The following is a 26,463-nucleotide window of genomic DNA, read 5'->3' as shown; positions in this document are numbered from 1 at the left end:
GGCATCAGTGGGAGAAATTCAGGATGTATACCTGTCAGAAGTGAACAAAACATTAATCCTTTAAACTAGACAAAAAGTGATAAAAAGTCGTTATCTTGAAAATTAGCAAATAGGAATGCTTCAAGTACGGTAATTTACCTAAAACGGGAGTTGTTTAAAGAAATTATTGAGTCTTTTTACATTAATTGGCTTCAAATATATCGTCACCTTCCAAAAAAGTAATGTTTTTGCCCAAAAGTAATTTCGGCCAAAAATAAATAAATAAAATAAAAATCACTTTAGGTCATTATTTTAGGGAAGGTGACGACATAAACATGGGAACAATGCCTCTATGGCACAGCAGAGGGCGTCATTGCGCAGATATAAAAGATAAGTGAAAAAAATGGCATTCTTATTTACACATTTATATATGATTCTGATTGCATTTGTTAGTCATTTAAGCAAATAAAAACATAAAGGACCAAAACCAGATACTAATTGAATAAGTAAACAATTCTTAAACATTAGTCAACGAGTGTTTTATTTGCTTATTGACGGCAACAAATACCATATCAGACAGGTTTCTTTCGTAACATCGCTGCATGTGTTCGTAATAATGTGCTTGGTATTATGGAAAATCAAAAATGCGACATTTATATCACTGGGACATTTGGAACTAGATTTTTGTTGCGTTTATTTAAATATTTTAATGTTGATTACAATAAATTTTGACCCTGCTATCCAAACACGGCAGCTGAAATCAAGAATAATTACTTTATGTAATTTTTATTGTCTAATTTTGGTGAGTCTTCCACATTAGGATGCCTTGCTTAAACTTCCCTAAGCCAAGACAGCTAAAGTGCAAAGCTGTGTTGTGATGTAATTGTCTAATGCAACATTTATGCTAAGCAGAAACTTGCTAAGTGTATGAACTGCAGGATAAATCCTTACCAGCAGAGGGCGCTCTTGGTCATCCTATGTTGGGGAAAAAAACGTTCTCTTCAAATAAAGACAACACTCGACAGCATCATGAATCAACTTGTTTATTTTATTTCCCAGAGTTTTCTAAAAGTGGCCTAATTCATGTACACTTCACCTGAAAATTGCTGTTTTTTTTATTTTTTAAATCAGTGAAATTTATTGAGAAACAGTTACAGTCATGCTAGTTGCTACAAGATTGACGTTTGGACCTGAAATCCTAGAGATTTGGATTGTGGGTCTTAGCATACAGGTGTAAAAAGGAGCATTAAAGAGAAAAGTTTAAAACAATAATAATAATAATAATAATAATAATAACGTAGTTGGGTACCAAATCGAAACATAATCAAGGAAAATGTGGCAAATTTCAAACTAAACGCCACCTTTTTTTTTTCTTTTTCTTTTTTGTTTTAAGTATTGAAAATTGTACCATGGCTTTAAAGCAGTTCCTAGAAAAAAAGGACACTTTAAAATGAATACTTTGATTGCTTTTCTTTTACCGTTTAAGGGATAAAAAGGTCGGTGACGGTATCTGAACAAATATCACCAAAAATGGGAGAGCCCGTTCCGTCCGTATATCACATCTGTCCGATATAACTTACAGATCGATCAGAAATAATCAATTCATAAACCTGTTTGCTCCCTTCAACCTCTATGTTAAACCTGGCAATAAATACGCTGATGAATTGCTCATATTGACATCAAGAAATACTCGTTTTTACAAAGTTTCGTGGTGTAAAGACATCGACGGGAAGACATACTTCTCATATTCTAAGATTGAAAAGGTAAAAGTAGAAAGAAATCGTGCACCTGCTGAATCCATAACAGAAAGAATCTAATTTAGCAATTTCCTTCAAATGAAAATCCTAAAAATGAAAATCGTAGTGCAACTACGGTTAGACCTTCAAAAATCTTATTGCAGTCGGTAAGCTCTTGCATGGATTCAGAAAATGTGTCGTGTTGCAACCAGATACTACAGCCGCAAGAAAACCATCCAGTCTTCATTCACACACGCGCACAGGCACATCCACACAGACTCAGAGATGGGTGAAGGTAAAACTCTCGCCCTCCCAACCTGAGAAAATGATTGTCTGACAAGCACACAGCATCCAAAGTTTTTAGCTTTTTTTTTTTCTCCCACAAAGTCATAAAATCATCTGAAGAATCCAAATGGCCTCGGTACATTTTCAGAGGTTCAGTTGAGAAGGTATTATAAAGGTTGATCTGGAAAAATAAAAAATAATAATAATAATAATAATAATAATAATAATAATAATAAATGGTTAATACCAAAAGCAAACCCTGTTGAAGGTCAGACTGTGAGTGTGCTTTGGAAACAGAAAAATGTTTGATCACGTGGCCACGCTAGTGTACAAAACAGAGAAAACGTAAAATCAACACAAAGTAGTGCTATGGTTTTATACACATTATACACAAGTTATCAGCGACCCCTAGACGTAATTATATTCATAGACTCTCACGAGCAAAAGGCGCTAGATCACAGTGCGTCTCACTTAAGTTAATGTCTCAGAATGCTAATCCTAATTATACTCGTTGACCACTAGGGTGTGGAAAGGTCGGTGTGACAGGAGTTAGTTTTTTTTTTTCTTTTCTTTTCTTTTTACATTTATTTATAGAGGGGTTACTATTAAAAGTTATCCAAAAATTCAGCCACACTGTCGCCCTCTCAGCCCTGCTGCATGCGGGAACAAAAGTGCCAAAATTTGTACAAAAAATAAGTTGTTAAATAAATATTGAAGTGGAAATACAATAAATAAATAATTCTATTTATAGTTGCATAAATGTTGATGTAAAGAATAACAATTAAAAATAAAACAATATGAAAACCATCTGGTAAAATTGAATTTATTAACCTTTTCTCTTTTCAATAATCATGTGTTGCAGCACATTTTGAATTAATTTTATTGTTCAACCTGACAAAGTTTAAATTATTTCATAATGGACGGCAGCACAGGAAATGTGAAATAAATACATACCAAAACGGGTTCAATTTATATAACTAATTTTAATTTAATAAATCACTGAATCATTTATGTAAATATTGAGGTTTGTTTTAAAATGTATCTACTGTATTGGAAGTCTTATGCCAAGTGGAAGTGGGCATTTATCAAATCATTTATCATTTATCGCAATAAATTTATACCGCAAAATATCACGCTAAAACTTTAAGTCCACTTTGCCCACAGCTAATTCAGAGTATTTATTTGACAAATTATTTGGCGCATTGTGGCACTTTTGAGCCCCCGTAGCACGCCGGGGAGGTCTCGGCTCCTGCGGCTTTGTCGCGTCTGTGCTTGAAACCATGTTGCACTGCCGGCTCACGAGAGCGCCGCCGTGCTCTCGAAAGAGGCCAACAGAGCGGTGTGAGTGTTTGAGACTGACGGAAAGTGGCCAAACTAGCTGCCGGTAGTCACCTTCAACATCGACTGGTTAGAAACGTTGTGTAATAATTCCACTGTACATGTAAATATCAAGACTACGTAGTCCATCCTGTCGCCGTCTCAACTGGTCCTAAAGAGGGAAGTTTTCTGCAAGGGGCAGGAGGGGGCAGCTGATTCTCCGTCGGCAGTGGTGGAGCGCGGAGTGATGGGTGGTGTCGGCAGGTTTAATGTGGTGGCGTCCCCCCCTCCCCCCGGGTGAATGCAGGCGAGTCGGGTCGTCGGTGCTACAGCGGCCCCTTGAACTGGTTCCCAGAGAGATGCTGCCTGATGGACATCTTTGATCCGGCGGCGTCGCCCAGTTTTCGCCACACCACCTGCACAAACGGAGAGCAGAGACGAGACGCTGAGAGGCGAAGGGGAGCGGCCGGGTCAAGAAAATAATGCAAATAAAACTCGCTCTTCAAAAACGCAAAAACCCTTCACACACCTCCCCGCAGGTGTGCATCTCGGGAGTTTAGGGTTATCATCTGAAAGTTCTTTTTTATTATTTCAATAATTCAAGTCAAGTTCCTCTTTTCTGAACAGAACTACTGAAATAAAATTAACTTTTTATTAGTGCACCTGTACATGCGAAGCAGCTGAACTACTTTTCTTCCTCTCTTCCAGCTTTGTAAATGAGGTGGGGGCGGTGGTGGCCTCCCCCCGGTAATGTTATTACAGAAGCACTATTGTACTGTCCCCCCCTCACCCTTCCGCCAGATTCCTGGCCTGCTGCATACCTCTGCAGGGCCCAGATAGCCAGGCTCTCTCTCTCATCGTTGCACCTTTTATTCAGCAAAAGGTCTTTACAGTTCCAACACAGAGAGAGAGAGAGAGAGAGAGAGAGAGAGAGAGAGAGAGAGATGAGGAGAGGAAGACTAGATAGGAGAGAATGAGTGGTTGGAGGAGAGCGCTCTTTTCAATGCTGATACAGTGGAATTGATTTGACAGCTCAACTATGAGCCTCCACTGATGGCTTTGTTTCACAGAAGACAAAAGAAAGGGGACAGAGAGGATGAAACAAGGCCGCTCGGGATGTTAGGACTGTAGCTGTGCTGTGTATTATGATGATGATGATGATGATGATGTATTCTGGGCCCGTGCAAGTCAAAACTGTGAGATGATGGAGCTAAATTGGCATTTAGTTCAAACGATCGGCCATGTTTTCTGCACTTAAAGTGGAGTTGGGGGGTTTTGTTTCCATTGTGGAAATTGTGAGAATCCATGTAAAACACACACAGGATCTGTTGCATTGCACATATCTCATTTAAAAAAGAAAAAAATATATTATTTTGAATCAGAGGATGGAAACATTTGAAAAAAATAAATAAATAAATAAAATAAATAAATAAATCCAAACAGGTCAGAGACTTCCAGAGATTTCTATCCAGGACATAGAGGAAGGTTCACCATTCAAAGTGGTGTTTTCACAACTGATGGTCCGGTGGACTCGGATCTACTGGAACATCTGTTACATTTTCAGCCGGTGAAACTCGCTTTCGCCGCATTGTGTCAAACGCTCCAAAGCAGTGGTTCTTAACCTGGGTTCAATTGAACGCCAGGGGTTCGATGAGTCGGTCTCAGGGGTTCGGCGGAGCCTCTGCCGCGGAGGTAAAGACACACTTGTGTAAAGTCGTGATGACTCTCCCCGCTTTGCCATCACTTGCTGCAGAGAATCGCGTTACATTGCTGAGCCAATCAGAGCTGCTGCAGGGGATCACGTTACATTGCTGAGCCAATCAGAGCTGCTGCAGGGGATCACGTTACATTGCTGAGCCAATCAGAGCTGCGGAGGAGCACTGATTGAAGGAGTTCCACTCTCAGCATGGATTTGAACTTGTGTCTTTAATTACTTCAGCAAAATTCACCGTTTTTACCAAATTCTGTAGCTTTCGGTGTACTTCTAAATCTGCTCCATACTCGCATCTTTTCGAGGTTGGTACTGCCTCTAGTGGCGTGGGGGTGATAACACAGCTAATATAATTACATTACTAAATCAGAATACCGCAAAGTCTTTTGTGTGTCGGGGGGGGGAATAAGAAGGGTTCAGTGAATGCGCATATGAAACTTGGGGGTTCGGTACCTCAAAAAAGGTTAAGAACCACTGCTCCAAAGTAATTAGAAAAGCTGTTCACCTCCTCGCCTGTGGAGGCGCTGCAGCAAGAACTACTGAAGTAATAATACCTAATGTCTGAAGAAAACGTGAGCGCAACTTCCGTTGTCATGAAGCGTAAACAAAAATGGTGTGGTGTCTGATTTTAGCAGTTGTAGGATTTCACTTTTGTTTTTGGTAAAACACCACAAAGAAAAAAAAAAAAAAAAAATTCTCCAGCTCTAGACATGCACGTTTGTTTTGGTTCTATTTATCCAGAATGCCCTGCTTTTGGAGCTTTTGTTAATCGAACCGAGACCAGGGGTTGAGGGTTCACTTTTTTGATCAGAGTTTGATTATGTATTTGCACCGAATTTTCCAGGAAAACCGACTAGAGTTTAAATAAAGCAGACTAAGCATGGCTGGTGCGGTTAAGATGGTCAGCGATAAAGTGACAAATCATTACTAAATTCTTCGGGAAAAACCCTGCAGTTTCAATCTACAAAGGAGATTTAAAGGTCGTTATTTGCAGACGGATACAAAGCAACACTTTACACCGTGAGGTAGCTGAACTTACGTTGCACATCTCTCGCACGATGGCCTTCTCTTTCTCACTCAGATCGTCCTCGTAGTCCTCGGGAGCCTGCTTGTCCAAATTCTCGTGGACCTCTAGAACCTAACGGAAAGACAGAAGAAGGTCTGGTGTCACTGAGGCTCACAACTTTACTAAAAGCAAAGGTTTGTGAGATTGTGACTTGAACAAGGAGGCATCGCCATAACCACATTCCCATCAATTCAAAATCTTAGATATTTTTTAGGTTCTAGTTTTAAGTGCAAATATCTTCGTACATTTGAAACAAGACAAAACTAACTTACGAGAAGCTTTTCAGCTTTTTTTTTTTTCTTTTTTTTTTTTTTTAAGTAAAAAGAATTCCACTGGTAGATTATTCAATTTATAAGTGAAATAATCTGCCAATGAAGCTGGTACTTTAAAAAAAAAGTTACTTGCACTAGAGCAGACCAAACTGGTGAAACTTTGTGTGTTTGCAGTGTTAAACGTAACCGACCTTCATGGCGTGCACCACCGCCTCGGGCTTCTGGATGGAGGACAGGTAGCCGGTGGCAGGAGACGATTCGCTGGTTGGCAGACGGTTTGTGCCCTGCAGGAAGGCAACAACCGTACATCCATGTCGTCAAACTGTCATGGTAAACGAAACACGGCGACGGCTAGAGCGGCTGCTAAAGGTTAAGCGGCGGGTCTACATCCTAAACACGTGGCGGACGTTCTCGGAGATTAAACCACGCACTCCCTCGTACAGAAGCATCAATCAAAACAAACAAGGTTCACCACCGTCTCTTTCCACCTGGGTCAGTAAGAGGCAAAAAAAGAAAAAAAAAAGGGACACATTTACTGTGGCACCGAAAATGTCATCCTTTTCATCGCAACTCAAATCACCTCTCTCCCTTGTCGGCTTTTTTTTTTTTTCCAATTCAGTTCCCAGGTCTGCAACCTGCAGCGGCGTGATTTAACCTGCTGTGATGTGAGCGGTGAGCCGGGAAGGAGAAGACCAGGGTGTTTGTTTTACTCATCTCACCCCCCCGGGTAGCTCCAGACAGTGGCTCTCTGTTTAGGGGACACGGAGCACTCAGGGACGCACAATGGCGGCATTCAGTGTGACCTGGCATCGGGGCCTGAGCATCAGACGCAGCTCCACCGGCTCTGGATGGTGATGCGTTTGTCAGCTCCCTCTGCGAACTCATTAACATGCCTAAACGTTCTGATCATGAATAATAGCTGTGAATTCCACATCGGACAAGGTGGATACTGATTTGTATCTGTTGTTTTGGTAGTTTCAGACTAGAAAAAAAAAACAGAGGACAATGGGGTCGATTTGTTTTCTTTGCACAGATAAAGGTCGTTATCTTTTTTATTAAGGCAAATTTTTAGATTCATAAGAACGTAAAGGAAAAGATCACATTTTATGCCTTAATTTATCTGATCTAATGTTAGTTATTCATTAAAAGTCGTGGAGGAATCAGATGGCGACCACAATGCGACGATTTTCAGTTCTCCTGCCCTGAAAGGCTAACAGGATGGCTAGAATTTCAAAAATCCGATCCTGCGTTGACCACTGAATGTACCGTGTACACACGCTACCCTGTTGAGATGATAATAACGCTCTGGTGTGGAAGCTGTTGGAGAGTGAATGACTGGATCTGACTAGTTCCATTCAGAGAGAGCAAGAGTTTTGGCAGATAACAGGAAGGGTGGTTCTCAACATTCTACAAAAACAGACAAAATTTTTTTTTTTTTTGATAAATACAAAATAAATATTCTAAATGCTCTCAACCAGAAGTCCTGAATGTTTTAGATATTTCAAACAGCTAAGCTACCTCCTCTGCAAGTTTGATAGAGGTTTGTCGATCTCCCAAACACGTCGGTTAAAACATTTTACTTTATTCACTTTATTCTGTCCTGAAGAAGATGGACGGTGCTTACTGCTCATATGAACGGTCATTTGGGGACGGCTTCACTGCGTCAACATGCCTTGCAAAAAGGGGAGGAACGTACCAAACAGTGTTAGATCAGAGGCGTGGAGTTCGAGAAAACACATAATCAGATCAGACTGAAAAAGTGTTTGGGTTAGTCATGAATACAGGCCGTTTCTCCCCCACCCCACCCCTTCTCATCTCTCCAATCATTTTTAGCCTGACAACCTCCCGCCCTCTCTCACTCACGCTCACTGACCTGAAACTGTGTGAATGAGACAAAAGCCTAAATACAGTAAAAAGAAGGAGCTGAAAGAGTGAATGGGATTCACAATATCCCGTCTGTCCCGGGTCTGTTCATTAAACTCCATGGATGGATAAACTTCAGCTAAATATGGGATCTAATTATATCTCCTTTGTTTTTTTTTCTGTAGTGATGCCGGCTTATGTTGAAAGAAACATTCAGAAGTTTGCACTGTTTTCGATGTTAGGCTTTGTAAATGTAAATTGCAACAGGTTTTATAAGAGATGTGTTGAGAAATAGGCTACTGACTGGTTTTCAGCTTGATTGGAAAGGCTAGCAGAGGACTGGAAACTCAAAAGTCAGATTATTTAAAGTCAGTGAATGCACCATTACCAGGGACTACCAGCTCAGAGTATCAACACATTTAAAAATGTATTCAGAGGAAGCACGGAAATGTAAGAAGCTACTGAAATAGAACTTATATTTTCTCCCAAATGTTAAGACTTGACTGTGGTTAACAGACGCTGTAAAAGACTGAGAGAGAGCAAGACTCGTAGCAGATAACAGGAAGGCTGGACGGAAAACAACGATGTAGCTTGATTTATGTTTTTGAGGTATCAGTCTCTGTCTATAGAGATACAGTCTCCACCGGTATAGTCAAGGTTTTTTTATGTAATGCTAACCAAGCTAACATGCAAATCGCCAATATAAGATGCTAAAGATGGACCCAAACTCATCATTTTGTTCCCATTTTGTAAAATAATGGAGTTGAAAATCTGGACATAACCCAGTTTTGTCACCATCTCTCGACAAAAACATGAAAAGAGAAGGTATTTTTTTAAAAACTGCAAATTTTCTTTGCAATGTACAACATTATCTTTCTCTGTCGCCACTTACACTCACTGTGTCAATTTGTAAAACATCCACAAGTGGATAGGTTAAAATCTTAGTCTACGAGACACACCTATTAATTGGCATTTTACTGAATTTCTTATTTTTAATTTAATTTTCTGAACCCCGTTCCTTTATGCTCCTGTAGAGCACTTTGAATTGTGTACAAATTATGCCATACTAATAAAATTGCCTTGCCTCGCATAAAGACCCAGTCCTCTGGGCAGTGGCTTTCCTTCGAGTGGACTAAGACAAACAATTACCAAGCCTTTCCTCCCCAGACACTCGCAGGGTCAAAGGTAGAGATGGATTGAAGAGGATTAGTGCTTTCATAGTGGGATTCAGAACAAACAGGCTCCGGGGGAGGCAAAGAAAAGCTCAAGGGCCGGGAGATGGGATCAAGAGAACGGGGTTCAGACTCCCGGTAAGTTCCTTTTATTGCCTCTTTGTCTCTTTTCCAGTTTGTCTCCACCAAACTGTGACCCATGCCCTGTCATCCCACTGATCGAGTTCATGAGTAACATAGAGCAAGGTTGCCTGCGGGGGCGTAATTGAAGAGTTTCTAGGAAAGTGAATTAAAGCTAACCTGATTTGATTTCACATTTTCAGGCACCAGTGTCCTCCTCCCAACAATTAGGCGTGTCTGAGTTTATTTTCGTATGAAGTGAAACCCTGGAGTTAAAGCGCACTTGAACAGAAAAGGCGGCGCGGCAGTGACAGCCTGTTGTTACAGCGTCTGTCTGAGCAGGTAAGTGTGTGTCGGTCTCTCTCAGTGTGTGTCTCCCGGTACTGACCATGTGCATGGCCTCCTGGCGCTGGGGCAGTGAGGACAGCTGGGACTCGGAGTGGTACAGAGTCATTCCCTTCCTCAGGGCTCGGAGGTCACCCGGGTTGCACTGCTGCGCACACGCAGGCACGAAACGGACACACACACACACATACACACACACCAACCACAAAACGACAGGAGAGATAAAAGACGTCAATGCCGAGAAATGGAAATTAGCATGAAACCAAACTGTAATGCATCCTAATGGACCAAAATAACCAACTTGGGAGGGTAGAGGAAAGTGGAAATAACATTTAATTATTCGCAGGGATGCACCAAAGAGAATAACGCCAAATTTTGATCTCTGATTTTTGTAACGCTTTGAGATATAATTAACTGTAGAGAAGGGCAGATCAAGTGGCAAGAGATCAGAATGGACAGTTTGTCCTTGATCAGCCCTTATTGATTATTGACTGGTCAAACACGGAAGTGTGTAATATTTTTTCCTCTCATCATTGAATGCATCAGAAATGCGAACTCGTGTTAGTTTTGCTATGTGAACGCATCAACAGAATTTTTTTTGGGGTGAAATTTAAAAAATGGTTCTAAACCTCTGGCATCTGATATACGAGCAGGAAATCTGGTACTTTTTGCATGTTCCCGTTGGATTCAAACTACTTCCTCCATCCAAGAACCTGCTGCACATTTATTAATCTTTAGAATGTCAAATTGGAATCTGTCAAAATCAATATCTGCAGTCCAGACCTCAGAAAATGGAGAAAAACAGAAGCTGGTGGCGGCCAGAGAAAACCTGATTATGCGTCGCTAACGACCAGCTTTCAAATGCTTTCTTCCCAACTTGGCTGCCTTGAACTGTCATAAATGAGGTATTTGAAGTGTGTGGTACACTTTTAAACAAAATTTAGTCTCAAGAGATACCACCAATAAGTTGGTGAAAAAAAAAACAAAAACAAAAAAAACATCTACAGCAAATATCAAAGAAACAAAGAGAAAATTCCTGCAAAGATCCGACACAGAACCTACCCAAATATAATCCATTAAATAAACTGGAGCAAACTACATCTTTTGACACAATGCTGGTTACGTAGTGCTTATCTCGAGTTTCAAAAGCTTTTTTCTTTCTGTCTGAATGACTCACTGACGAGAGTTAAGTGACTCAACAACAACTATAAGAAAATTAATTCTCTTAAAACGGTCGCAGCCTGGACTAAATGAGTGGAAAAAACAGTAAAAAGGCAAAAGAAATGCCAGAATGCCCGGAAAACAACTCAAAAAAACAAAAAGAATAACAAAAACAAACCCAAGCCAAAAAAAAAAAAAAAAAGAAAAAAAGAAAAGTGAGGACTGAATCAAACATCTTTGCTCCTTCACCAGTTGGTACCCCGATTTTATCCCAACAAGTTGCCAATTCAGTGCCACAGTGCATCAAAATAAAATCTCCCTAAGCATTTTGATGAATTCTAGAAGTAATTATTAAAATCCATTTAAATCAAACATTGATTGCATGTTATTTTTCAAAGATTTTATATTGCACACTTAGTAAGTGGAGCATAGACCTTCACTTGATTATGAGATTATGATCAAACAACAAATTATTTTGGATAACTGGCAGCTTAAGTGATTACAAAACCTCCTGATTTGATGAATGGCTGGTACAAAATTGTCCACTGCCAGGCCTGAAAAAGTTGGCAAGAAAATTACTTTTAATATGAATGTGCAAACTGGAGAGGAGAAAATTTCCAGCACCTTCTTTAAGACTTTTAAATGTCATACATTATCCAAACAAATTAAATAAACAGGTGTGCTGTATTCATAAAATAAGAATCCTAGATCTAACGCATACAAACATAATGCAACCTTAGTCCTCAAAAACTAGCTGTAAAAGACCAAAACCATTTGTGTACCTTGTGGTCTCCCTTCCAACGACACCACCTGTGCTCTACTCATCAGCTGCTCCCTGAGCTAATGACACTTCACCACACTGAAATGTGGGCAGGATCACTTTGTGCCCTCATGTACGGTCACAATGTACAAAAGAGGAGTGCTCTTAAGATTTTGTCCTCATTAAGCAGCCCAGAGACGACCCGTTCCTGTTGGCGCTGTTGGCAGGATCACGGCTCTGTGGCATTTTTAATGTCATGCACGGCTGTTTCTCCCCCCTCCCGTGTGTGAGGCGTGTTTTTTTTTTTGTTTTTTTTTTCATAAATCACACGAGAGGCTTGGGGGCTACAAAGGTTGTTTTTTGTCTTGTTTTTTATCACTGTTCAAGCAAAACACTCAGGTGCGCACTCACTTAAGTTTTCCGTGCGTAAACCCGTAATCGGCATTCCGTACCTCTTCTCTGCTCTGTGGCATTTCTCTAACCTTTCCTAATCTTTCCCTTGGCACTGCTTGATCTACCCTTTGTAGCTTTTTGTATTCAAGCCCACAACGTTTTACTCTGGGCTCCGTCAAGAGCCTCGAAATGTCAGATGAAGAAAAGTGATAAACACGTGTTACATAAAATCACTTCACCTAAATCTAATTGGTAAGAAAGGAAAGCGGTGTGTTCCATGGGAATCTTTTAAAACAAACCCAGCAGATCGACCTGGCTTTACTTCCAAGCACACTCTGACCTTGACTATTTAGGCCAATAAAGATATTTGACAGCAGATGATAAATAAAACTCAGGGTCTTTCTTCACTCCATCCATCCATCACCGTGCTCTTGGAGGTGACAGGCTGAAGCGGAGAACGTCGGCCATCAATTCCCCCCTTTGAGTGACGAAGGGCAGGAGTGATGCGGAAAGGACAGCGACGAGAAAGGTTTGATTGTTTTTCAGCCGTCTACAGCTAATTAGAAGCTCGACTTAAATGAAGCAGGTGCTAAGTGTGGCAAAACCAAAAAGCACGGGGACGCGCTACTTACAGGAACAATCGTGCTTGTATCTTTAAGAAAATCAGCAATCAGCTGAGGTTAGTTTTGCAGATATGGGAACTAAACCTGAATTGAAAAAAATGAAAAAAAGTGGTACTTTATTGTCAAAACAGAAAAACTGTCAAAATGATAGGTGCTGTCCGAGTCTTTTTTGAAATCTTAGACTTGTTTTGTTTCAGCTTTATAGCTTAATTAACATATTAAGCACATAGTAATTCTGTTAGTAAATAAGTTGACAATCATTGACATCTAACGTTCGATCCTGCCGTCCTCTGGAGTGGAGTGTGATGACATATCTGCTCACAATACAGAGTTCCCTAGAATGAGAGGACCTCAGACTTTAGTCATAATTTGAGAAATATAAGAAATCGTATATTTTTTGACAAAGAAAGGTTCCACATATCACAAATGGTGTAAAGACCCTCGCAGATGTTAGAATCTGCCGAAGCTGAAATATTTAGTCAGTGTTTTTTCCAGCAATCAAAAATGGTGAGGATGAAGAGTGAGTCTGAGTGTCCGTGCTCCAGTTCTCTGTGAGAAAAGCCAAAAAGCAATTTTTGGATGCATCTACGTTTTCCATTTTCTTACACCTGCTCTCTTTTGGTTCCTTCCTCTACAGTCCCTCTGACATCTCTCTGTAACACTGGTCTGGATGGTCAACATTCTTGAAATAAGAGGCTTTTGTTTGCCGTTTTAGCTGCACTCAAGTTTTAATGGGCCTGTTCCATTGTTCAGGAAGTTAGGCAATAGGTCCACTGAGTCAACAAATCCAACGCAGCATTTCCAGCTGCTCATCAAGATGACATGCAAAAGATCCAGAGGTTCACCTCTCTTTCAAAGAAGTCTCCCACTTTTAAATCGCACGAGTTTCTTATCTTCGAACGGACATTTTTCTGTTATTCAGTTACACTCACACACACACACACACACACACACACACACACACACCAGTTGTCAACCATGCATAATGCACACACAGATCCACCTGTGTTGGCCCCGTATGTTCAATAATTCAGCCCACCAGACGTCTCGACAAGCAAGAACAAGCCAGTGTGGTTTACGCACCAAAGCACGATGCAGGGTTCGTTCGCCTGGGGACAACAGTACAGAGCAGAGCAGATCCAGGGACAGACGAAGGTTTTTCTACCCATTAAAAGCCACATATGTACAGCAGGGCCACCGGTGTGAGTCATAAGCGCAACATGCACAGAGAGGACTGGACACAGAAGCAACACTTCTGTTTGTTAGAGAACAGTAATCTCAGGTCGATACGTTTGACAAGGGAAATTGATGTTCGCAACCTTCTAGATTATACCTGCTAGTGCATTCATACACTTCCTGTATGAATGCACATGGTGCATTCATACAGGAAGTGGTTTATTCAAGGTTTAGAAAGGATCTACCACTGATTTCCATGTTACATTTTTAAATGCGTCCCTGCTCATAATGCCATGAAACTCGACTTTTACCGTGGAATAAGTGTTTAAAAAGAGATTATCCTTAAAAGCAAGAAGATGTGCAAGAATTACGAATCACAAGTGGACTAAGACCACATGTCTCTACAGGCTACAGAAGAAGAAGTCTTGTGGAATGAATTAGAAACAGTGAAGTGATTCAAGTAGCTGTGGAATTAGCGCACACACCTCCAAATTGTGCATACTGTTCCTGGGCGACAGAAATTGATGTTGATTTTTTTTTCTTCTGCTACACTGCAAAAACAACAAAATCTTAATCAAGCAATCTTGGTTCAGTTTCTAGTACAAATATTTGACACTCGACATAAGAGAAAATTAACATAAAAGTAATTTTCATGCAAGATATATGAGCTTGTTTTAAGTAAATAATTCCCTAATATTGATGGAAAAAGTAATTAATTTCACTTATAAGAAAAATGTCTGCCAGTGAAACTAGCACTTTTTCCATCTATATTATACATCTTGCTGAAAAGTTAATTTTAATTTAGTTTTGTCTTATTTTTGAACCCTCATTCTTGCATCTGTGTCCTCAAATTTGTTCTGCCCTTTTTGGACGTGACACGGTGCTCTAGCAGACAGAGGTTTACATTTCCACTGCAGGGAAACAACTTTGCACGGCTAAAGGGAGTCAAAGAATGACGGCGCCAAGAAAGAGATCCAGAGGCAACCCTACGCAAAAAGAAGAAAGCTAAAAATCACGGGCAGCGCTTCAGAAAAACTACATGCGACGCCAACTCCTTACAGTAATCTGCTAAGGTGTGGTTGCTTTTCTTAATTCCAAGAAATGTAAGCAGTGAGACACACAGAACAGGAAAATAACATTTTCTTTGGCCAACGTCCTGCTTTGTTTTACAGATTTCAGGGAGGCTCTTCGACGGGGCTTGCTCCGTTCTACGTCCCTCCACTTCAGCCGAGAAAAAAAGTTGCAAATTTGCATTTACAAAATGAGTCAAGTGGATTTCCTCCACCACCTTATTAAATGAAACCGGTTTTACACGCTGTTGCACAGGTCGACTGTGTGATGACAGACGAAGTGCTGTGAGTAATTGGTGAATCACACAAACACTGCATCTTTGTCAAGGATGGGGTTTTGTAGTTCTGTATGTGTTTGACAAGATCAGGCGTAGATGACCTCTGCAAACCTTATCTAGCGGATGGAAGAAACTTTATACCCTTCTGCCCCTCCCCCCCAAAAAAACATTAGTGGAGCCGTGGCTGATTAGGGGAAGAATAAATAAAGTACTGACATCTGTTGCTTTGTGTCCGTCCGTTAGGAAGTAGAAAGTTTCAAGCTAAAAGCTGCGAAAAGTCCCATCACCAAAACACTTGCAGGAGTTAAAGGAGAGAAGCCCCAAGAGCTGGTGAGCGGCAGAGCCAACATTCAGGAAGATTTCTGAAGGTTACCTTTTTCATCTGTATCTGTGATAAGCTATAGCGGTTATGGGCCTAGAGAGAGAAAACACAACGTGAAAAGATTTATTGCGTCATTAGTTTCTGGTTGTGTAATGAAAAGACCTTGTACCTTTCCACATTTTGTCATGCTCCAACTACAGACTTTACCGTGTTTCATGAGGGTTTTACATGACGAACCAACACCAGAGGGCAATTGTGAAAAATGATTCGGAAGTTTTTTTTGACTCACTAACTGATATAGAAAGAAATAACATTAGTCAATACCAGGGCTCCGCGGAATTAGGCAAACAAACAACTGCCATAAAATTGTTGAAAATTGTGGTGGAGTTACTGATTATGGTTGCTTTGCTTCATTTATAACAATATCCCAACAACTTTCTGTGAGGTCTTGCAGTTTTCAGCTGAAGTCAGTGATTTTTAAAGGTGACATAGCAATTTCAATTTTATATATCATGCATGGTGGTGGCAACATCATGCTGTGGGGCCGTTTTTTCCCCCCTCCAACTAAGACAGGAATTATCTATTGGAAGCTACAGACACTAAAGATTGGGCTGGAGGTTCATCCTTCATCAGACAATAGTACTAAAAATATAGCCAAATAGCTTTTAGCATAAAACATATCTGTGTTAAAAATGGCCTAACCAAAGTCAAAACCTAAAGCTAATAGAAAATCTGTTGCCAGGCTTCAAAACAGATTCCCTCCCTCCAGTCCCATTGAGTTTGAGATGTTTTGCGAGGAAGAAGAGACAAGAAATGTCACTTTGTAGCTTTGCAAAGCTAGTCGAATTATCCTAGCAATGCGGCTACGACTGCAGGAAATGTTTCTCTTTTTAAAGCTTCCAATTGTGTCTCACTTGGCAACTATTTACCTTTCTCTGTTGGTTTTGGTTTTTATGTGGAAAAGGTCCACGGCTCTGAGTGAGTTACTCGCCAAATGCCAGCTAAAAAAAAAAGAAAAAAAAAGAGGAGCCTCCCATTATTCCTTCTTCTTGCCTCACGTGGATCACCTAATTGTAACATTTAGGAACTAATTGTGGGTCTCGTTTGGCAACGGTGACTCCAGCCTTACAGGAATCTGTTGGGACGTCACTACTGAAAGAGGAGTTGGTGTAAAAAAAAAAAATTAATTTAAAAAAAAAAAGGAGTGAAAGGGTTTTCAGGATGGAAAATTCAACCTCAGCTTGACTGTCTGCAGTCTGGCTGGCATTCAAACGAGCTGACGCACATCATAAAACCTTCTGATGAAATGATAATGCTCGTCTCTATCTTTTAATGACATCTATCCCAATAATTAATGATTTGTCCTTTGAATGTTGCAAACTTTCATCCCCCGTCCTGAAGGGCTAATTAGAGCCTGGGTTTTTAGTGCAGTGTGGATAAACACACTCCTCTGGAGACTGACATGTGACCTCCTGGTGAACCCACACTGCTGTGCCCCCCCCTCCACCTCTTCCATCTCCTCACTCTTTCATGCTCCACACATTTAATCCTCTGAATTTTTTGGGGGGAAGTCACCACGAGGTCAACGTTGGAGGAGAAAGATGGGGTGGATAAAGTTTTACTCAGTCACTGTCACTTAAAGCTTTCCCCTCTTCTTTTTTTTTTACCTCTTCCTCTCATCTTTCTTCCACTTCCCCAGCTTCTATAACAGCTGGGGCTAAGATCGCTGCTCGCAACTGCAGATTACAGGCTCCCTATGAATTAAACATGGGTACACATATTCTGCAGCTAAGAAGCCTCGGCCCGTTGTGAGGGGACGTATTCGCAGAGGCATCGGGCGAGCGCGTTATGTCATCGCAGCCACCGATCGCACGTTTTGGGCTGAGTTTTGGTGAAATCCTGACAGGGCTCGTAGGGGAGATGTTGCGTGTCTGCGTCTCACCTGAGAGAGGAGCTTGTTGTTGTCGTCCTCAAGTATCCGGACCTTTGTCTCCAGCTGCCTGATGTAGTTGGAGGAGGAATCTGAAAACGAGACGGAGGAGAAGCGATTAGCATTTCAAAGACCTGGAGCGGAAACGAGAGGCAGACAGGCGGGCCAGTGGGGCAGAAAAAGGTTGATGCGCAAGTAAGACTTAAAAAAAGAAGAAGAAGAAAACGACAACAAGAAAAGTCTTTCTGCAAGAGTGCTCTCCAAATGGTTCAGTCTAAGATTGAAAAAAACAACATCAAGAAAACAGAGAGCTGACCTTTTAGTTTCAGAATAGCTCAACTTGAATTAAACAGACTTTGACTTTTCCCCCAGTCTACCCGTTATTATATACCACCACTCAGCCGGCTTAAAAAGGGATACTTAACTTTTTCTGTTTTCGAATGTCATTAGAACCAACACAGTATCAAAATTGACTCAAAACTAAGGTGACTGGATATTATGAGCCATTTGTTCCAGCTCTTATTTTATAAAGTGATCAAATTACATTCTATGGTACAGAAGCAACAAATGATGTTGCATCTTTAATTTGGATTTAAAATACATAAGAATCTAGAAAAAGACCTAATGCCACACTAATTCTACACAAAGAGCTTTTCTGAGGAGTCAATTATAATGTATTATTGCTTGATTACACATTTTAAATCGAGTTAACTGCAGGGTCTGCAATGAATCACAATTAACCATGCAATGACAAAATAATCATTGTTGAATAAATAGACAAATGAGCTCAACAGCAAAGATATTTATTGTTTTAAATCTGTTGTTTAGGTTATTGACCCATGTCAACAAACTATGTAAAGTGCTATTCAGTTCAAAAACACTTCAATAAGTGTTTTCATAAGTAAATAGCAGATCAATGAGTAAAAAGTACTTTCCTTTGTACTTTCCTTACAAAGGAAAGTAAGATTGGCACTGATCTCCTCTCTATGTGGCTGGCAAAGAGCAATCCAATCAGTACCCTAAAGGCCTATTTCAGCTTCCTGCGACCACTTCCTTACATTCCTAGTGTTATAGTCGTGCAAGTTTCAAGGGTTTCAGGAACCCCTGATCAGTCAATATTTGTAACCCATGTTTGTTTCTATTTGGTTGCCATTAGTTACGTGTTTTTGGAGGAGAAGGGGAGGGAAGGGGACTGGCCTGTGGCATTTGAGTAATGCTGTGCACGGTGTTTAACTGAAGCAGAGAAGCATAATCATTGGTGCAGTTATGTTTTCATGGTGTTAAAAGGGTGAGGAATTAATATCTGTAAACATTGCTTATAATAGCTACACTACCGGATTTTCATATTGGTGCATCCCCTACTTTTTACTCATTGATCTGCTATTTGATCAGCTGTTGAGTCTTAAGCAAAAACGAACAAGAATGAAAAAGAAAGGTCAAGTTTTCTCAAACAAAACTACATAAAACCTCTCATTAAACATTTATCCTGTTTTCGATCTCATTCTGTCTTTCAGCCCTTAAAAAAAACAAAAAAAAAACAAAACCATTCAAGTTGGAAAAGATTTAATGTCTTTTTGCAGCTGTTAGCCATTTGTTGCGCAGTCTATGAGCCAAATAAACTTAATGCAGCTTGACATGAACAAACATTTACTCTTTTTTTATTTTTTTTCTGCTGAACCAGAGCCTTTGAGTCGCCCGCATGTCTTTTGTACTGCTTGTTAAATATCAAAAAGACAGAATTATCGCACAACCGGGGTCGTCCTTACGTAGCAGCACTCTGTGCTAACCTGGATCAGGTTTACTGAGTTCAAGCTGGAGGATACGAGCCATGTGAGGGAGAGGTGCAGTTTGACTCGGCAGGCGGCTCAGAGCCCGCTGTCTAAAAGGCTTGTTTAATTTATTGAGATAAAAGCTGAGTTACGAGGAGGCGCACACTTCTGCAACACACACACACTTACATACACACACACACACAAAGGACTGCAGTGGGACAGAGAGGGTACACTCATGCAACAAAGTGACGACAAATGTTATCCATCAGTGAGGTGAGATAGACATTATATACCAAGCATGAGTCAGAATTGGTACGTTTTTATTTTCCTTTCGGAAGTAGACGTGCACCAATTTATCGACTTATGGGCGCCAATTTCATTAATGTTGGGAGATTGGTGATCGGATACTTAAATGTGAAGCTGATCTTATCTACCTTGGCAAAGGTCTAAAAATCAATCACTATTGGATTGGCCTAAATTGGTTGGTCGGTGAGGGTTTCTAAAAATCAGTAATCAACAATCAGCCAGAAAACTGCAATCGATGCACCCCCGATATGAAAGAAATATGAGATGGTTGTCTCAAAATCTTACGACATAATGAATTAGAAAAATAGAAGAAAAATAGTCTCGTCTCCTGCATCTTGCTAAAATATTCACACCCCACACATCCTGAAGCCTTCAAAGATTTTTGTTGGTATTTTATCTTATCGACTGTCAAGTGGAAGGAAAATGAAACCAAATTGTTTTACCAGTACAAATGTGAAAAGTGTGCCAGTTAAGTTTTAATTTGTTGGGTAAAGACTTATGTACAGAAACATTTTACTGCGGTTAAAAGTCTTTTGAGGTTGCTTATGTAGCGATTGCAATTTTTGACAATTCTTCTTTGTGAAGTAACACGAGCTCACTCAGACTGGATTGAGATCGTCCATCTTCAAAGTCTTGCTTTTGGTTCTCAAATACATTTGGTCCACACTTTGACTAGGCCATTCTAAGCCATTGCATTTTAGTCCTGCGAGTCAAAGCAGAAAACCTTTGGTTTTTTACGGAGAGCCAGTGCAGCTTGGCAGCCATCGGCTGGACACCTACAGCAGGAGGTTAGACTGCCCAGAGCTGGTAATCCTCTCTAACTGCCTTGTGACCCTCTAATCTGCAGTCATCTGCTGGCCTGACCTGCAGCCAGATCTCAAGCCGATTAGGACGGAGGCTCCTCGGTCTTCAGTCATCTACAGCACGCTCACACAACAACGGTGGAGGACTCCGAAAGACGGAGGGAAGGGGGGGCAGGGGGAGAGGGCAGAGATAAACACACTAAATAGAGTGGATAAATGTCACTCTATTTAATTTAAGTTATGGAATCAAACAAAAGAAAAGTGAATGTACTTTTGTTTCACAGGAACAACTACAGAGTTTTGACATGTGTGAAAGTGTTTTTTGAAAATTAGCAGCATCAGAGATGTTTCTTTACCCTGTAGCCTTAACTTAGGCTTGGGAATGTCATGGCATGATAACACTGAGTAAAAATACATTATTTTCATTATCATATGGCATTTACAGAAAATATTAAAAATAAATTACACAGATTTTTGCAGTTATAATAATGTTATCTATTGAATTTCTTTCATGACTTTTTAGACATGAAAGACGAGTAAACATAAAAAAACTGAATTTAACAGTTTTTATTAACAGTATATTGTGTAGAATAGTCCACCTTTTTTATAAATATGTTTTTATAAAGAAACACAAGTACAACAGGCCTGTACTGGTTAATTAGTTGGGCTAAGTGACACGTACAGCTAGCTATGAGTGACATTAGATCTGTCTGTTGCTCTTACCTTGCTAACACCAATGCTAAAAACATTAAGATTGATAGGTGGCTAACTAGCTAGCAGTGCGCAGCAGTAGGGGGGAGAAACAGGGCTGAATTCTTTATGTTGAAAATAAGTGGGGGGAAAAACTCCTGTTTCTCCATCGGTTTCTCATTTAAAGTTGCTTCAAATCTCATTTGAAGCTACATTTTTTAAATTTTCAGCTAGCTTTATACCATTAACTGGCCCATGACTAAGCTCTACACCTGCAAAACTCCCCTCTGCCCAAAGTCGGTCCTCGAGGGCCAGCATCCTGCACATTTAGTTCTCTCCCTGTTGGTAGCAGCAACCTTTTCAGCATGTCAATGTTCTTTCTAATGAGCCATTATTTGATCCAGGTGCGTTAAACCAGGGAGAGAACTAAAACATGCAGGATGCCGGCCCTTAAATCTGAGTGTGCGGGAGAGTCCAGCTCTTCCCAAAACACACACGCAGCTGCAGGGAGAATGCAACGGCCTGCCAGTCTTTAACACCAGGGCTCCAGAGTCATCCTGAAGGAAGAAGGGTGAGGAAATTAAACTGTTCGCTTCGGCCCCATCGTCACTCCTCGCTCCCTCAAGCGTTGCGTCTTTTCCCTCTCAACAACTCCTCAGGAACGGCTTCTGATCATACCAGAGCTGCACTGTTGAGATAAAATGCTTATCTTATCCTACTTGCACTGGTTTGTACAACCCAACACTGAGGGTGATGTTTCTTCTAGTCTGGTTTAAGCTCAACGTAGTGTTATGTGCTCCCTAAAGGATTAGAAAAAGATGTAGAATATGCTCAGTTTAGTAGTAAACAGTCTGCAGACTTTAAGATGTGTATGTGTGTGTGCGCCCATGTGTGTGTGTGTGTACTGGACAAGGTGAGGCACAGAGTGGCGCAAGTCCATGCGCCTTTCAGCACGTCACTCTGGATCGCGTCACTGCCCCTGTGACCCACTTCCACTGGCCACTCCCTCCTTAACTCTGCCCCACTCCTCATTTCCCCCATTTATTTCCGTTTTTACTACATCCTTTTATTATTCCTGCTCCAACCATCACAACTGTTCTGTTTGATTATTTCCAGACAGTCATTTCGGCGAGTAAAACCAAACAACAAGGACAGGTCAGCCGAAAGAAATCCAAGCCCCGGTTCCTTTAGAAAGGCCCTGACCTCTGCTGACCCTACTTTGTTTTGCTTCTAGGCTCCAGAATACCCCATCCCCATCTGTCTATAACAGCTAATCAGCTAATCTTGCTTCTTCTGCGATGCATCACACTTAGTCTTGGCCATTTTTCAAGTCAGATATCTGCAGTTCCTCTTAAGATTGGGGCCAACTCCACACCCAGAATATGAATAATAGCGTCTATTCAAATCACACAGCATGGGAGTGTTAAAGTTTTACAGGGTAAACTTAACTTGAACTCGACATGATTAGGTTATTAGGGATGACCCATTAAAGCTTTACTTTACAATACCTCCCTACACCAGAATTACTGTCTCATGATAATCTCCTTATATCACCTTAAACATTTAAAACCAGATATTTACATACACTGTGTAGAAAAACAACCTTTACTGTCTGCCGTCATGTTCAACTTTTCCTATTTTAGGTCAGCTAAGATGACCAAAACTATTGTTTGTCAGAGGTGCTTGGTGCAAAATATGCAAATAAACCAAATAATAATCCAGCCACCATAAAACCCTGAAAGGTTAAAGGTACACTGCCTCAGCAACACCAGTTCTTTTAGGAAGAACAGGACAAAATTGCAGCAAATTATTGTGAGAAACTTGTTACCCAAAATCTTTGATCCAAATTACCAGTTAGATAATACACTGATAATTCATACCTCACTTTTCTAGCCATACTGACCAATAAAAGCACTTTCCACAGGAGCCGCATTCACCCACTGCGGTCACAAACAGGCACACATTCATACGTGGATATGTAAATCTGTTGGCAGCTTCAAAGCATCGACGTGTGACAGGAGGAAGCTGGGGACGAATCCACAACTTTCTGCTTGCTGCGAATTGATGAACTTTTCTAACCTGAACTGGCTAAAACACTCTTCCTCAGCTTTTCACCTTGTCTAACTTGCTGTAATGGTTAGCTGTGCTGCAGTGTGGAGAATAGAATAGAATATGTAAAGGAAATATGGCGGTGTTTCATGGACTTCAGTTGTTATGTCCTTCATTCACCTCAAGTGTCTTCCCTCTTGCATCATGCGAAACCAACATGGGTAATAGCTAACAGGCTTGTAACCTTTTACTTCCTGTTAAGTCGGCGTTAACAGCCTTTCATCAGAAGTTTGGAAGAAACAAAAAACTCTCCAGTTATATGATCTCCAGTGACCTTTTCCTGCAACTTTTTTCTCAATTGGAGTAAATCTAAACATTATTTATAGCGTTTGATTACGATTACAATAAAAACTGCTTGGCTCGGTGAAACAATGCTCTCTTTAAATTGGCCACATTCCCCTTCATCTGTTCATAACTTGCGCATCCCGCCTTCTAGGGCGCATGTCACAAATCCCATTACGGGATGCTGGGGCGGGCAAAAGTTTATTGTAGGTCGAAACACGCCTGCCTATTAAAAACAGACTGAGGAGCGCAGACGAAGACGCGTCAGGTATGCTAGTAGGAGATGTCGCAGGAATTAGATATTGCCGCAAAGGCTCTGTATATGAGAATATTAAAATTAGGCAGTAATACGACGCCGAAGGGAACGACGCAATAAACCATCCTCCACTGGTTTGGACTCCAAGGTCTTTGCAACATCAAAGTAGCTCGGGTAAAATACTCCGGTTGAAAAAAAAAAAAAAAAAAGGACCATGCGTTGGAATCCCCTCATGTTTTCAAGTCAGATCCCAGAGCAGTTTAGGAGCCCAGAGCATGCTGAAATCAGCCTGCTTTTATTATTCCTGGCTCAGCTCTGGCTTTCATCTCCAATTCACAGCTGTATTTCAGTGTTTTAGCACAGAGATATAGATGTTCTCTAAGCAACGTGTGTGCGTGCGTGCATGTGCGCCAAGAGTGAATGCCTATGCGCTGCGTTTGGAAGTCAGGGGAGTGTGTGTGTGTGTGTGTGTGTGTGTGCGTGGGTTTGAAAGGGTGTCTAAGCTGACAGCGTGAGTTTGTGTGGGAGGGAGGGAAAATGTGCATGAGGGTTGTGGAAGAAAGGGGATTTTTAAACCCATCTGTGATTACACTGTGTGTGCGTGCGCGCATGTATGTGAGTGTGTGTGTGTGTGTGTGTGTGTTTAAGGCGGGACCAGGTTGGGTCAATTACCTCAAGATGTTGAAGAAAGAGCTGAAACAGTCCAAGCTCTCCCTTCTTCTCCTTCGGCAACAACTTATTCCAACTGCAGCGGATTCCAGAAAAGGCCAACCTCAGAGAATCCAGCTAACCCACCAAAACGTCTCAGCTAACCAAAAACTGAACAAAGCCAAGTCGGTCTGCAACACATTGGATTCATGCTGGGAAGTAAAATATGAAAAGAAGTCGCAAAAAAAATATATATATATGAAAAGATGTCAGACGGGGGAAAAAAAGCTAAAGGAATGAGGCACCACGGCTTCAGATCGGCTCATGGACGAAGGCAGCAATGATTGGAAGAAAGACAACTGGGCAGACATAAGAATTTTCTTTCTAAGCTTAAAGCATGAATAACTTTGTAAATCCTGGATGTCAAAGGTACTAATAACATCTTGAAAAATCTGAACCTACTCTAAGGGACTGTAATCCATGTCCAACTGCACTATTAATGAGTCTGCAGCATTTGTTCCCTTTTATGGTCAATTGGCTCTTAAAAAGGCCGGTATTTTGCATTTTCCAGGCCATTTTATAGTTCTGTCAAGTAACTATGTTACCTCCAGTTACATAAATGCTATATATATCAAATATTACCATTTATTTCCTGATTTAATGCCTTGAAATTGGGCCTCTGTCTCTTTAAAAACTCCTGCTCTTTCTGAAACTCCGCTTTCAGGAAGTCATCACAATATAGCTTCTCTGTAAACCCTTTAACAATGTTTTCACCAGCATTTCACTGAGAAGCAGCTCCTATAATGAGCTAAGCTGAAGCACAGTTTCAACAGGTGTTTGCTAATGGCTGCTAGCTAGTCTGAAGGAGCCGAGTGGGGAGGGAGGCGGAGGCTCGTAAGCTTGGAAACTGAAGCTTGAAAGTGTCTTGAAGGCGACGCTAGGTCAAACCAGGCGTTTTGCACAGATGAATGGTTGCCACGGGAGATTAAGAGATTTCTCAAACATGCATGAAAGAATCAAGGCAACACTCCAGCGTATGTTTTTGATAAGGGAATAAAATTATAACATGATGAAAAGCTCAGAAGAGTCGATTTTACATAACACTGCATCTTTAAATTCATCTGTTGAACCAAAACATAAATATTTATGAATAAATATGTCATACTGCTTGGAAGCACAAACAGACAAACATCAGGTCTCGTCTGGCATTTAATGTCAGTATCTAGCTTTTGATGTCTTTTGAATAATGAGTGTGTACTGGGACGAAGGGTGTATGTTTTTCCTGCTTTGTCTCAATTTATTTGAATCCGATATTTAGGCGTTAGTGTAGAATGTGGAGATGTAAGTTCTGTCATGGATCTATAGGGGGTTTTTTTCTACAGTTTGAGAACTAAAAAGGTAGTCGCATAGAAATAAGACAAAGAAATACGGTGGAATTGTATTGCAGAAATAACGACGTTATATATTGCTAATTCTACATAGCATGGACTCCACAGCTGCTGATACTTACTTTAAAACAAGGCAGTCATGTTAATGGGAGTTAAAAACACACGCTGCGCCATAAGATGCACCTAGAGTGGTTTTGAAGTTATGCTTTATTAAAAGACTCACATCAAAAGTGTCTCTTATATGCATTTGAGGATAGCAAGAGCAGAAGATCAATGGACAACTGCACCCAATGTTTCTGCCCCAATAACTTTAGTCTTTTTTTTTTTTTTACATTGCAAATCAATACAAAAAAAAACAACAACATCCCTGACCAAATATTTGCTACTGTGTCAGTATATAAGTGCATGTATGCATGAGTCCTCTCAGAGTTAACACGTGCTTCTTCTGCTCGGCTGGGCAGCGATGGGTCAAGGCCGGGGCAAGCTGGCCAGATCAACAGAGAGGAGCACGTTAAGTGGGTACCCATGCTGCATTAATGAGGGGAACGGCAGAACCTGGCAACCCGAGCACGTAACCCACAAGCCCCTGGAAGGGCTTCAAAGGCTCGACTGGCTCATCAGCTGGCAGGG

At 40.8% G+C, this 26,463-nt stretch overlaps 1 protein-coding gene across 4 annotated transcripts in view; it reads right to left on the bottom strand.

Moving 5' to 3' along the window:
- Positions 1–3,064: 3,064 nt before the first annotated feature.
- The window catches only part of ccdc85cb (coiled-coil domain containing 85C, b), a 50,121-nt gene continuing 26,722 nt past the window's right edge, over positions 3,065–26,463 (bottom strand). For 2 of the 4 annotated variants that reach the window (XM_007566152.2, XM_007566153.2), the window contains 6 exons: positions 17,592–17,671; positions 15,701–15,742; positions 9,910–10,014; positions 6,558–6,650; positions 6,068–6,166; positions 3,065–3,733 (listed from right to left, as the gene is read on the bottom strand). In XM_007566152.2, coding sequence (XP_007566214.1) covers positions 3,644–3,733; positions 6,068–6,166; positions 6,558–6,650; positions 9,910–10,014; positions 15,701–15,742; positions 17,592–17,671 — 509 coding nt within the window. In that variant the 3' untranslated portion in view covers positions 3,065–3,643. The remainder of the gene's footprint in view (positions 3,734–6,067; positions 6,167–6,557; positions 6,651–9,909; positions 10,015–15,700; positions 15,743–17,591; positions 17,672–26,463) is intronic. The other 2 variants (XM_007566155.2, XM_007566154.2) reach the window with 2 other exon arrangements.

This window comes from Poecilia formosa, unplaced genomic scaffold, assembly GCF_000485575.1.
Source record: "Poecilia formosa unplaced genomic scaffold, Poecilia_formosa-5.1.2 Scaffold187, whole genome shotgun sequence".
Classification (NCBI taxonomy): Eukaryota; Metazoa; Chordata; class Actinopteri; order Cyprinodontiformes; family Poeciliidae; genus Poecilia; species Poecilia formosa.
This window is presented reverse-complemented; position numbering and strand designations above follow the sequence as displayed.